Here is a 13,079-nt window from a genome sequence, read left to right on the forward strand (position 1 = left end):
GGGTATCTTCAATGTAGAATACGGACAGCCTAGCCTTGTGTTGAACTGTGTGGTCTCTGGCACACCTCTATATTGCACCAACAAGACCAGTTTTTCCTCTCATTTTACTGGGATGAAAGGTATACAAACTCTGGTGAGTTCTGCACCACTAGAAGGATTACTTCTGTAGGTCTGCACACATGTAATCTCTCTGTCATGTTCACATATATGTTCTTTTTCAGTAAATACTTAGCAGAGGGTAATAGTTTAGAATACTGGCAACCAGGTGCAAAGCTGTGCTTTTGCACCGCTGATTCTTGTTCATGTCTCTGTGCATGGATTTGTGAACACGTTGGGCATAGACCCAGGATTTCTTTATCCTAAAAGTGCAATGAAATTACTTATGGTTAGTGGACTTCTGAATGCCTTTTAAAATACCCTGCTTTTAAATATGTATTATAAGATGTGGCCAGGGAGAAAAGAAGTTTCAGACCCTGAAATGAGTTCTGTTCATGGCTTCCAGTAAGAAGAGAGATTGTATTTAATAATTAGTTCAGGCACTTTTTGTCTTCCTGTTCTAAATTATGGGGGTTGCTTTCCCCGTCTGTCACTCCCAAAGCTGTAAGGAGTCTTGCCTGTTTCTGCAGAATTTTTTTGCTTTAACTATACTCTTTCAACGAGACTGGTAATTAAATAATACCACGTTGGAGACAGTAACAAATAATCCTGGGATACAAATAATAGAAGTTGAAACATTAGGAAGGATTCATGTTTCAGTGAATGGTTACTCCCTGTCACTTGTTAGGTGTAAAAAGGCAGTTATTTACAGTTGTCAAAATTTCTTCCACTGAATATGTGTGCCAAGTCAAACACGTTTCTGAATAAATAGGAATGTTCTGCCTTAATAACAGTTAGCTTTGGAAATGTTACACAAATGAAGTTAATCAGCACAGGCTTAGCATCCCATCAGCACGTTCTTGTGAGCGGCGATTACAGAGCAGGACCTTCCCTGCGTAACAGCAATTCAGAGAATCACTGGTGATTGTCACTCCTGCACTCCATAGGTGTTTTGGAAAAGCTTTTGGAGGTTAATGCACTGTGTTTTGTATGCGGGCACTGACTGTGCTTGTGATGGCACTGATTGCAGAGATGGCCTCTTGCCACCCAGAGGTTTGCTGGAGAAACTTGTTTTCTGTGGATCCAGCAGGAGCGAGGAGTTGGACCCCATGCTCGTACTGTATTTGGTGATGTCGGTAGATCTATTCATGCTGTCTCAAAATAATCACGTCTCTTAGGTTGCCTCTAACACCAGGAATCTCATACTTCTGCAGTGGTAGCTGCCTTTTAGGTTTAACATGGATGCCATTACAACAGCCATTCTCACTTTCCATTGGCACTGTGTACCACAGGATTCTTCTGGATGTTTAGTGAAGGCAAATTGCAAGTAAACTTAAATAAAAGGTAGCAGCCACTGCAGGGGCATAGTATTCCTGATGGCAGAGGCAATGTGAAAGCTGTGGGTAACTGTATGAAGACTTGCCCTACTCGTCTCTGGTACATGTCGCCTATTCACTGTAGTATTGGAGCACGTCACAACCACCAATCTGTTCCCGTGCTGGAAAGGATGATACTCTCCAGGGATGACACTGCTTTTTCAGATGGAAGTTGAGGAACAAGGGAAATGGCTGTGCCATATCAAGTACACTAGCTGTGGTGGACTAGGACATCAGACTCGGTGCTCTAGACTTCCAGGGGACCTTTCTGCTCCCATCAGGTCTTGCTTTCAGCATAGCTGTTCTAAGCTATGTGTCCCACTCTGACCTTAGAGAAGAGGAAAGGCCAAGAGGTTATCTAGTTCCAGTTCTCTGTGATAGCTAAACAATGGTCAGTTTAAGAGAGGTCAGCATTTGACTACCGTTGGTTTAAAAGTCGATACTGTGACCTCGAGGTTTTCAAACACCTCTGTCTAAGGAAACGGGAAGCTGTGAATGAGATGGGTTAAGCTGCTCATCATGTCCCTAGAGACTGTTGCAGTAACCAAGGGTTACCTTCTCAAATTGCCTGGGCTGAGGTGGTGAATTCAGGATGGATCATAAAAGCATACCTGTTGCCATTTTCTTTTTCATTCTCATTCTAACTAGGAAGGTGCTGGGAACCACTGGGAGCCACAATTTTGTCTTCAATCAAAACTGAAGTTTTGATTGGATTGGCAGTTTTTTTAACAAACACCAAGGTAGAGCTTCAGGAACACAATCATTTCAAGGCTTGTGAGCCTGCTTCCATGGCTGAAATGAGATGTGGGTAGCCAGAGCCTCTATGACAGCTCTGCCTGCAGAAATGGGGAAGCCACTGGGTACCTGTTCCCACTAGTCTTCCACCCATTTTGGGGTTAGTTTAATGGAGAGTCTGTAGCCTCAGTATTTGTGTGGGCATTTGTGTATGTACTGCTCTTCTGAGAACCCATCTTTTATTTTAGTGGCTGTTTTCCAATCTATTACTCATCAAGATGAATTGCTATCTCCTGCTGAAATAGATGTTATCTTTCAAGTATGCCTCTGGACTCTTATTGCTTCAAATGTGGCAGAACTCTGATTTAACTTAGATTTTCCTTGCTGTTAAAGGTTTCAACCAAAGAAATGTCTTGATTCAGAAAACCAGTGATGGTATATTATCTAATTTTTTTTAACTGTGGTTTATAAATTAAGGCAATTTAACAAGGCACTTATAAAAGCCTGCTGCTTTTCAGCGAAGCCTCAAAGCATCCACTTAAAGCCAGATCCACTTAAAGCCAGATGTCCATTTTCATGTCTCTGATTCAGTAAAGTACTTGTTCAAATGCTTCTCGCTAATCTCTACAGTCTAGTAATACTAAAATCCATCCAACTCTTATGTCTGTGTCAAGCCAAAACTAGAACACATAAATGCCACAGAAATACTCAGCAGCATCAATATAAACCTCCATTATTTTCCCGCTTTTAGAAGTACACTTAATTAGTTGATCATGATAGAAGAGTGTGATTATGAAAAGCATATACCATGTATAACTTTAAAAATTATCCATCAGAGGTAGAGATGCTAATGCACATTGATTGTGTTCTGTTTGTACCTCATTTGCAGTAACGTTCACATGGAGAAAGTTAGCTTTGAGAAGCTTGGATTAGTAAACTGAATCAGTTCATTAGTACAACACAGCCGTCCGTCCCCAAGGTCTGATGGCATTTCATGTAGATTGTCTGGACCTGAGCTCTGTAGTGCCACAGGCTCCCCTAATTCCATAGCCAGTCCTTTCATATGACTGGTTACTGACACAGCCAAAAGGTGCCTGCCTGTTTGTAACTGTGAACAGTGATCTTACGCTTCTATGCCTTTACCCTTTTTTCCCCCCTTACATGGTAGCTTCTGACACTCTTATTTAATATTCAGCTGTCCTGCTGATATTTATCCTGATGGTTTTTTACCCCCTAGTGCTAGAGACAAAGTCCACAAGAACAGGTGAATGGGGAATGAGGGACAGTGATGTTTGCAGAGACAGTGTAATGCAAAGAGTAACAAGCAGAAACATACAGTTCAGTGGGTGTCTGTAGCCAGACAGATACAACCACTTTTGGAAACAGAAATTTGTAATTGCTTCCACGTTAAAGAATAATTTTACTGGGGTTAACTAACATTAAATTCAACTTTTTACAGGAAATGCAAGTTCAAAAGAAAACGGTCGTGTTTTCTGAGCATGTCTGTGGTGTGTTCAAAACTGCATGAGTAATTCTCATACTATAAAATACAGCTTGAATTTTTGGTCAGGCTTCATAGATGCTGCTATCAAAGTTGAATAGGCCATATATCTGCCTCTCCATATGAAGTGTTGCATTTTTCACAGCCTAAGAAACTTTGTTTTGGCAAACCCATCATTTTCAGTACCTGCACATGTTTGTGTTTTTGTTCCAAAGCCTGGGCGTTGCTATGATTGGTTCACCACCAGCGTGGTGTCTGAAATCTTAGCTTTCCTGGTGGTAAAATGAAACAAGGATTCGTGCAAACAGGCAGAGGATCTCTCCTCTGACCAGCAATTACAAATGAGACCTTTGCTGAATGTGATGATCAATCGGAGTGTGTGGGAGGAGGTAACAGCAAGAGGTGAACACGCAGTTCTGGAGGCAAGCAACGTGATAGTCAGATCAGAGCCTTTTTATTGCTTCAAACAAAATAGTGCTGTTGGAAATGACTTGTTAAACTCCTTTTGTTCCCTTAAAACACTGTCTGCCTACTTGGAAAAATACATCACTCTGCCTGTTTAATTTTCCTTTAAACACTTTTTTTTTTTTTTTTTTTTTAATACTCACATTGGGTTCCTAGGTCCCCTTCCTAGTTCCCCTACAAATGAGGAGCAAGGAGAGTTTTGTTAAGGAGGTTCCAAATTCCTCCTTCTCCAGATGATCCTACACCTAAGGAGACCCAGCCCAGTTCCTGCTGCCATTGGCTTTTGGGCAGGAACATCCTCGTGCCACTGCAGAGCTTGCAGCTGGAAGTGGAACCTCCTCACAGGCAGACCCTGCTCCCTGTCTCCTTGTCCCCACAACCCACATGCCAGTTGACCAGATGTCTCATGCCAGCAAAGCTGCTGCTCATTAACCCTGTTTTGCCCCAGCATTGGCCTAGATGAGCCTGGAAAGGGCTGAGCACTGTCCCTCATCTTGCACGTTCTTGTGGGCACGCCACTGCCTTTCTGTATGGAAGAAGCTGCTCCTGTCTTCTTCCTGCCCCCACCATGATCATGAGGCCTGGGCAGTTTCGAGCCTGCCAGGGATGCTTTCGGCGACAGTATTCAGCAACATGAAGGCCACTGGACTTACAGAGCTAAATGTCAGTGGGAAGGCCTGAATGAGATGTGTGCAGTGATGATAAGGTCTCCTTTTGGTGACTGCACTTTTTCTCTGCCATTACATTCGACACACAGGATGTATGATGCTCCCCAAGCACCTGCTCTGTAATCTGATATTTGGTCTCAAGCACAGTTCTCACAGTTCTCTGTGAAGTACTAGCAGTATCTTTTATCCTGAGTGTTTTGATATTGCATCTTACCTTGCTCTGTGGCCCTGAGCCTCCCCATCCTGTTTCCCATCTATCCTCTTTCAAGCATTCCCATCCTCATCATCTCGTTGCTCATCATCTCTATCTTTCCCTCCTTCCAGACTCCCTCAGGCTAATCCTCGCATTTTTGTTTTTCCACCACATCGTGCTTTTCCTTAGCCCGCAAGCTACCAGCTCTCCCTCCTCTCAGATCCCCGTGAGGACTTTGCAGCCCAGTCTCCCCGATAGCCCAGCCTCCACTCGCACCTTCCCGTGCCCAGTGGCCACCCTCTCCTTCCTCCATCGCAACCCGCCGGGAGCGAAGGAAGAGCTTCCCACTCCGCTCACACAGCACGGGGGCGTCCCGTTCCTTCTCCGCGGACAGGGCACAGGGGGGTGCGGGCAGGGGGCGAGCGAGCGGGCGACCCACGTCCTCCTCCCTCTCTCTCGGGGACGGAGCCGCCGCTGTTCGGTCCGAGGGCGAGGGACAACCTCCTGCCGGGGCGGCCGCGTTCTGGGAGGTTTGGGGCAGCGGTCTCGGCCGCCCCGGGGCGCGGCGCCGGCGGTGGGCGCTGACGCAGGCGGGGCGGGCGCGGCGCTATAAAGGCGGCGGCGGCGGCGGCGGGGCGGCAGCACCATGGAGAGCTGCCGGGCCCTGGCGCTCTGCGCCGTGGCGGCCGCGCTGCTGCTCAGCGCCCGCGGGCAGGGCTCGGCCCCGCCGCGCCGCGCCCGGGACCTGGGAGCGCCCGGCGGCGGCGGCACCTCCCGGGAAAAGGAGCTGGTGGGGCCGGGGGGCCGGGGATGGGCCGGGGTAGGAAGGGCGGGGTGCGGCCCGGCACGGCCGGGAGAGGTCTGACCGGGGCTGCGGGGGTCTCTCGGCAGATCGAGGCGCTGCAGGAGGTGCTGGAGAAGCTGAAGAGCAAGAGGGGACCGCACTTCGAGAAGAAGTTCGGGCAAGTGCCCATGGTGAGTGTCCTGGCGGGATGGGGAGGGACTGGGAAGGGAAAGGAAGAGGAGAAGGAAAGCGGCGGGACGGGACTGGACGGGACGGGACGGGGAGAGACGGAACGGGACGGGGAAGGAAAAAGAAGAGAAAGGAAGGGGGCAGGGCGGAATGAGGCTTGACGGAATGGAACAGAATGAGACCGGGATGGGGAAGGAAAAGAAAGGGGAGGGGAAGGGCGGGACGAGACGGGACGGAACGGAATAGAACCCCTCTCCTCACCGCCGGCCGGTGCCCGCAGTGCGACGCCGGGGAGCAGTGCGCCGTGAGGAAGGGGGCCCGCATCGGGAAGCTCTGCGACTGCCCCCGGGGGACTTCGTGCAATTCCTTCCTCCTCAAGTGCCTGTAAGCAGGGACGCACCGGGACAAGCCGCCGGGAGCGCAGGAACCGATGTCTGGCCGCCCCGACGTGCCAGCCTGGGCTAACAGCGACGACTTCTCGCAGCTCTTTCGCCCGAGAAACGCAGCGAGAAGCCCCCGCGTGGTCCATGTAACGTCGTCCGTGACATCCGACATCCGTGGAGCTGTTTTCTTTCTCTCCCCCGTCCCACTCCTCCCCCTCCCTCTCCTCCTTCCTCGCTTGTTTTTGTCCGTCCAGGAAAATCCCGGGCTGCGCCTTGGCGAATAGAGGTGCCGGTCCCGGGAGCTGCAGTGCCGGTGCAGGGCCGAGTGGTGCCGAGCCGTGCCGGGAAGCGGGGTTGGCCCCGTGCCGTGCCCCGGGCTGTCCGGCTCCTTCCTCGGGCGGGGAACATCCACCCACTGCCGGCTGGAGGAGCCGGGACCAGGAGATTCCCCTGGGTGGTTTGGGGGTAAGATGGGGGAGAGGGAAGCGTGTGCGTCCGAAACACCCTGACACCTCTTTCTTGCCTCGCAGCTGAGAGGTCCGAGCTCGGCACGCCCCAGAGCGAGAGGCCTGTAGCCCACGGTGGGGTTTGCCTGCACCACTGGCTTCAGGCCAAATCCAGTTGTGCTCACCCTGTGCCGTAGAAAGTCCTGCATGAGATACTGGTGGTGTTCAGGGGTCCGGCACTAGCCTGGCTGGGGTGGGGCTGGGGGGAAATCAGTTGCTTTACTGGAACCACCACGGAGAGAAAGCTGTCTGGATCCGTTGCAAATTACCTGGGGATATACCTAGTCATCTAGACCAAATGGCTCACGTTTCTACAATGAACTGATGTATATAAATATGTCTGTCCTCCACAGGTACACTCTGTGTTTCAGCAAACTCCTAACATGTTTCAATCCTTTGTTTGTCTCTATTAATAAAGTCGATGTTCTGATGATGGTGTTTTGGAAGTTTGAATTCAGACACGGGAGTCCCCAGCACTCAGAGCGAGATGCTGAGGGTTTCTTCAAAACCATTTTGCCTGTGTGCTTTAGCCAGGCTATCAGGACTGGAAACTGAGGTTCCCGTTTTCTGGTGCTGCTAAGCTGACAGTTGCTCCCTCCTCACTGGCACCCAGAGGGACTGGGCCAAAAGCAGAGGCTTTGGACCTCTTTTGCTTTACCCCTGAAGAGTAAAAGTATGCAAGCAATTCTGGCTGAAACAGGTACAGAGAAACTGACTGCAACACTATTAATTTTTTTTTATCAGTATTACTACTATTATTATTGCTGGTATTGTTTTTGTTATTAGTAGTTATCATTTTCCAGGGCAGGGATGAGCTCTTCTTAGCCCAGAGAAAGAGAAAATAAAGAGCATCTGAAAACATCCAGAGTTTGAAGGGTGTTGTAGCAGGTGGGGCCACAAGACTTGGGGATGCCATTCATTAGTAGTTCTAATCTGCAGGGTGGTGTATATTGGGGGAGGACAGGAGGGGAGTGTTAAATTAGAGCAAGGGCCATGGTGCAAATGGTGAGAACGCTGTTCAGGGAGGACCTTACAGACAGAAGGGATATGGAGTGAGCAGGGACAGAACAGTAGGATTTTCCGGGTGGGGATGGTAACCAGATGTGACTAAAGGTTTTGTGACTGTGGATGACTGCTGGCCTGTGGGGGAGAGGTGTGACAGTGCATTCACAGGGGTGGAGGCAAGCGTCAGGTTTTGTAAGCGGGTAACTGTGCTTGTGGATTTAGGTTTTACGGTATTTCCCAGACAAACCGTAGGCATTCGCTCTTGATCTCTTGTGGAATAATGAAATATTTTTTGTAGCATCCATGCCTGGTTCCCATACAAACAATAACAAGGACTTATATTTAGGTACCAGATGCTTTCAGGCATAGACCACATAGGCTGGCTGTTTATGGTCTTCTAAGCACTGTGTCCAGCCCCAAGTCTCAACAAGTAACATATTTACTTAAGGTTTGTTTACACAAAATTGGACTGAAACATGAAATATTGGACTAAAATTTATCAAGAATTAGCTTATATGTTAATTTTACAGTTCTTCTTTTGCCTGATCATAGTGCTCAAAATTATAAATGTGGTTTACATAGATCAAAATTACAAATCTAAAACCTAACTTAAGGGAACTGGTATTTTTGGTTTATTTGCATGATAATGCCATTATGACAATATTCTCTGCAATGTTGTGTGCATTAACCTGAGGACTCTAAGCACAGTGATTAAACAGATGACACATATTGCACTACAGTTATTTCTATTGTACAGATTAAGAAAAAATAGTGTGGGAGGGAAACTTGTGCTATAACAGTCAGGATAGAGTTGCCATTTGCATATTTTTTCACTCCTAAAATTAGTGAGTGCCCAAAACAAGCAGCACAGCTTTTGAACATTTGTCTTGGGTTTAGACACCAGCGAGTGTTGCAAGAAAGTTTGGACTAATCCTGTGGTTCAGAAATAATGTGTTTATTGCGTATGAAGTAAAAAAATGCCAGCTGCCTCAAGTCTCAGCCCATTAGGACCCAACCATGGTACATCTGCTTGCCTGCTAGCAACTCTATTTCAAGACAAAAATTTTATTTTTGACTGGATCTTCTAGCCAGAAAGAGATGTCAAACCTGCTGCTGACAGACCAGCTGGCAGGTAATTTCTTTCTGTGTGGTGGGTTAACCAGCACTTTCTGCTGGCCCCACAGCCCAGGGGACCACTGCTGTGGGTCTACCTCACCAGGCTTCTGGCAACTCCCAGGCTCATAGGTTTGGCTAAACCATTACACCCCTTCTCAACTGCTCTGCACACCAAGACTGAAACATGAAGAGATATCATGAAAAGGCATAGCAAAAAAGTGTTAATTTAAGGGGATGTTATTTTTAACTGCTCTCTAAAGCTGTGTGAAAGAAATAAAGATGAAATATAATGCTAGGAACCCACGCAGAAAACCCATCTCTGTCACTAGTGAAACCAATCAAAGAGTTAGCTGAATAACAAGCAGCAGGACAGAGGCCCAGCCAGTTTGTCCAGTTTGTCTCTTCTTCTTGCTGTTTGTGGGCTTTCTCCATGTTATTTCTGAAAGTGCAGTGTGGTCCACCTTTTAGAGCACATCAATCCTCTTCCCAGAGACCACCTAGTCAAAACTCAAGGATGATAAATTTACATTGCTTTTCTGCAGCCAACTCTTCTCCAGGAGGCTCCACATAATCCTCAGACTTGGTGTCTCTGGTGGATGCCCGCAGTGCTCTTCATTAACCAGCATCTGGAAAATATATGCCTCTGGGTAGCAGGTTCTGGGGTGGCAGATGGGGCAAGTACTGAGAGGACAACTGAGGTTCACATCAGAAGTCACAGAGTTTGGAGATAACATTGCATGGACACAGTATATTTCACAGCCCCTGGACAAATTCCATGATATTTTCTGCTGTGGTGGGTTTTGCTGCTGCGTGGCCTCTGGGTTTTTGTTGTAGGTTTTGTTTGTTTCCCCCTGCCCCCCTTTCTTTCAGTACCTTATTGACTTCTTAGCAGAGAAAAAAGTTACGCACCAGTCAGCACTGACAGAATGTGTCTGTGGATGTTTTCAAGCTTTCTGCCTTTTTGTATCTCATATGGAAAAATACAGTGCTGCATCCAGTCATTTGCTATTCTTGTAAGGTTTCAGTTTAACAGAAGTAGTGGTGACTTTATGCCTTTGTGCTGTCGGTGGATCCCCTGCAGACTGGAGTTGGGTAAAAATAAAACAAGTAGAAGAACAAGAGGTGGCAGTGTTGTAATAGAATTACCTTCTCGGCAAGCAGCTGTCTCTTGCCTAAATGAGTGTGTTAGCTCAACTGTGATGAACAGGATTTTGGGGATTGCATTTATGTGATTTTATTTTTTGCAATAGAGCAAGCTGGAGCACGCAGCTATACTTTGCCTGTCCAGAGAATCTGTGACCCCTTACAACTCCCGGCAAGTCATCCTTCAATACTAGATTGAGAGGTATGACAACACCTTTTGCTGGGAAGGGGGCTGCACAAAAAGGGATTCAGGGAACCAAGCAGCCTTTCCTGGGGCCTTCATTCCCCCCCTCCAGTCCCTCACCCCATTTGTGTGAGCCCCCTTTCAGCTCAGGCATGAGCCTTCGGTCACCAGCTATGTCTTCTGGAGGAAGCTTGGGTCTATGCTGTAGGTACCTTGTTTCCCTCATCCTGATGCTGTAGCTTGTCTCCGGTCGTATCTTCAGCCCCATCTCCTCTGACTGCATTCCTCTGATGGATTCTGGATCTGGTTCCTTACTTGCCTTCTTTGGGACCCTGTTAAAAGCACCAGGTCTGTCCCATTGGTGAGGGCACTGCCTGTGCTGGGGTCCACCCTGTCTCCCACCTCATGTTCCTTTGGAGACAACATTGATAGATTTTGTCTGCTTGCATTTATCCATAAAACAGGTAACACTTCACACCGGTGTGCACTTCCTTGCCAAACAGAGATCACAGAAATGAGATTAGTGATGACAATGTGCTGCTGCACTAAACAAAATGCAGGTAACATTAGGACCCTAATGAAAAGCATAAAGGCAAATGAGAAATTATCACTCTGTGTGTGACGTATCCGTGGAGGATACCGTACAAACCACAATTTCATTATAACCTCACGTCTCACTTGTATTGATGGAATTAACAGTCATCTTTTCAAAGCACATCAGGGGAAGATATTTTGCTGCATGTGAACAGAGAATTTTTTGTTTTATTTAAACTGTAACACTAAACTTACCTTAAGACTAGTAGGCATAAGATGGTGAATATACATGTTCTTAAAGTGCAGAATCAAAGAGGGATTAACTGATTTATTTGTATCAATAGGTAGGACACAAAAAAAAAGAAAGGAGGGGACTTTTCTTTTTCCTGAAGGTACATTATAAACACTAGTGGTACTGGTAGTGCTCCAAAATAAACCAGTGGAGGGCAGTAAATGTGAAGGCACACCACCTAGGATCGGTGCACTGTGCCCTGTCAAGATTGTAAGGGCTGAATCCCCTTCTTACCTATACATTGCTGTATTCCTGATACACATCAGAGGACAGGAATTTTGAGTATGTCATGCCCTAACCTGAGCTGATCTAACAGTTTTTACTATGTAACACTTCACCCTCATTATATACATAAGGAACACTGTGGTTCAGGAGACAAAGCTGTCTTTTTTGAGATGTCTTAATTACTTTTGACTGTAATCATGACACAGTGACAGACCTAGGAATTTCACTGAAGTCTTTTACCTGGAGATGAATTACCTGCTGTGGCCAGAAGTATTTTTTTTTCCTTTAAATATATTCTCATGAGTGCATTCAGCACTATTGTTGCTTCTCATGTTCTTCAGAATATATTTTATATGTATTCAATTCACGCACTGTAGACTCATGCATCTTTTTATATCTGGCACTTTGTGGATTTAAACTGGATTCAAATTTATCTAGTTTTACTAGTATTCTTATGTGGAAAACTTATTCAGGACTCATTTTGCAAAGACAACAAAATTCTATGTAAGATACAACTGTGAGAGAATAGGGCTATATTCATGTGCAAAATACTTGGACTGACTTATTTGTTCATAGAGGAGACAACAGAATAAAACAGAAAATGGTGATCATACTGTAAGATTGTCAGAGAATCACTGCTGTGCAACAAGAACAATGAATACTACAGAACTTTGAAGGAGGATTTTGAAAGACTGCAAAACTATGCAGCTCTCTATGAGTCACAGAGTGATGGAATATCCTAAGTTGGAAGGGACCCACAAGGATCATTGAGTCCAACTCTGGCCCTGCACAGGATTTCTCCAACAATCACACCATTCACCTGAGGGTGTTGTCCAAAGACTTCTTCAACTCTATCAGGCTTGTGACCACTTCCCTGGGGAGCCTGTTCAGTGCCCAACCACACTCTGGGTCGAAAAACTCTTTCTAATATTTAATCTAAACCTCCCCAGCATAACTCCAGGCCATTCCCTCAGAAATGAAGCTCTATAGCTGTTGAGTAGTTTCCACAAGAATTGTTTACAAACTATATGCAATTCTGATTTTCTGTATGAAGTAATCCAAACAGGAAAAAACAACAACAAAAAAGTCTCCAAACTTTAGGGACAGCTGGAGAACTGATCCACTGGTAGCTGCATCCATAGTTCTTTTATTAGATGCCAGTACTGTACCCTAGTAAAACTATGTATATGTTCTGATCTGGACTTATGTAATTTCATTGCTATAGTGTTATTTCTTCTGCTATTTTTGTCTCATAAATCCTTAATAGTAAAGCACTGGATATCTGAAGAGTCACTGAAGACTTTCTGGCTTTTGTTGAAGATACAGCAAAAACTCTGCATTGAGAAACATTCCTGCTTCTTGGAAAGGTGGTGGTAGCTCCAAAGAAATACTGGGGTAAAACTTATTCAGATTGAGTATTTCTGATTGTGTTTGAGAAACTTAACATGTGAGGTACTAATTACTGCTTTCCTGTCTGGGCAATAGCCAGCAGCTGTTGGAGGAACATGTGTAAATGTGTGAGACTTCAGGTTCTCACTGTTATGTCAGATTTCCCTTAGGAAATAACTTTGTCTGCCTGTTCTGGAATGGAAAAGGTGTAAGGAGATATCTTTCTGGATGGGCTTTTTTACTCACTTTTGACTGGCTTTATGACCCTATTATGAGAATATGCTACCCAAACACT

General features: G+C 46.1%; 1 protein-coding gene across 1 annotated transcript; it reads left to right on the plus strand.

Moving 5' to 3' along the window:
* Positions 1-5,677: 5,677 nt before the first annotated feature.
* CARTPT (CART prepropeptide) lies at positions 5,678-7,326 on the plus strand. Its single transcript, XM_027882624.1, has 3 exons — positions 5,678-5,824; positions 5,926-6,009; positions 6,288-7,326. The coding sequence occupies exons 1-3, from the start codon at positions 5,681-5,683 to the stop codon at positions 6,393-6,395; spliced, it is 336 nt and encodes a 111-aa protein (XP_027738425.1). The 5' UTR covers positions 5,678-5,680; the 3' UTR covers positions 6,396-7,326.
* The last annotated feature ends 5,753 nt before the right edge of the window (positions 7,327-13,079 follow it).

This window comes from Empidonax traillii, unplaced genomic scaffold, assembly GCF_003031625.1.
Source record: "Empidonax traillii isolate 1590-97213 ecotype Southwest subspecies unplaced genomic scaffold, ASM303162v1 scaffold108:size1079785, whole genome shotgun sequence".
NCBI lineage: Eukaryota > Metazoa > Chordata > Aves > Passeriformes > Tyrannidae > Empidonax > Empidonax traillii.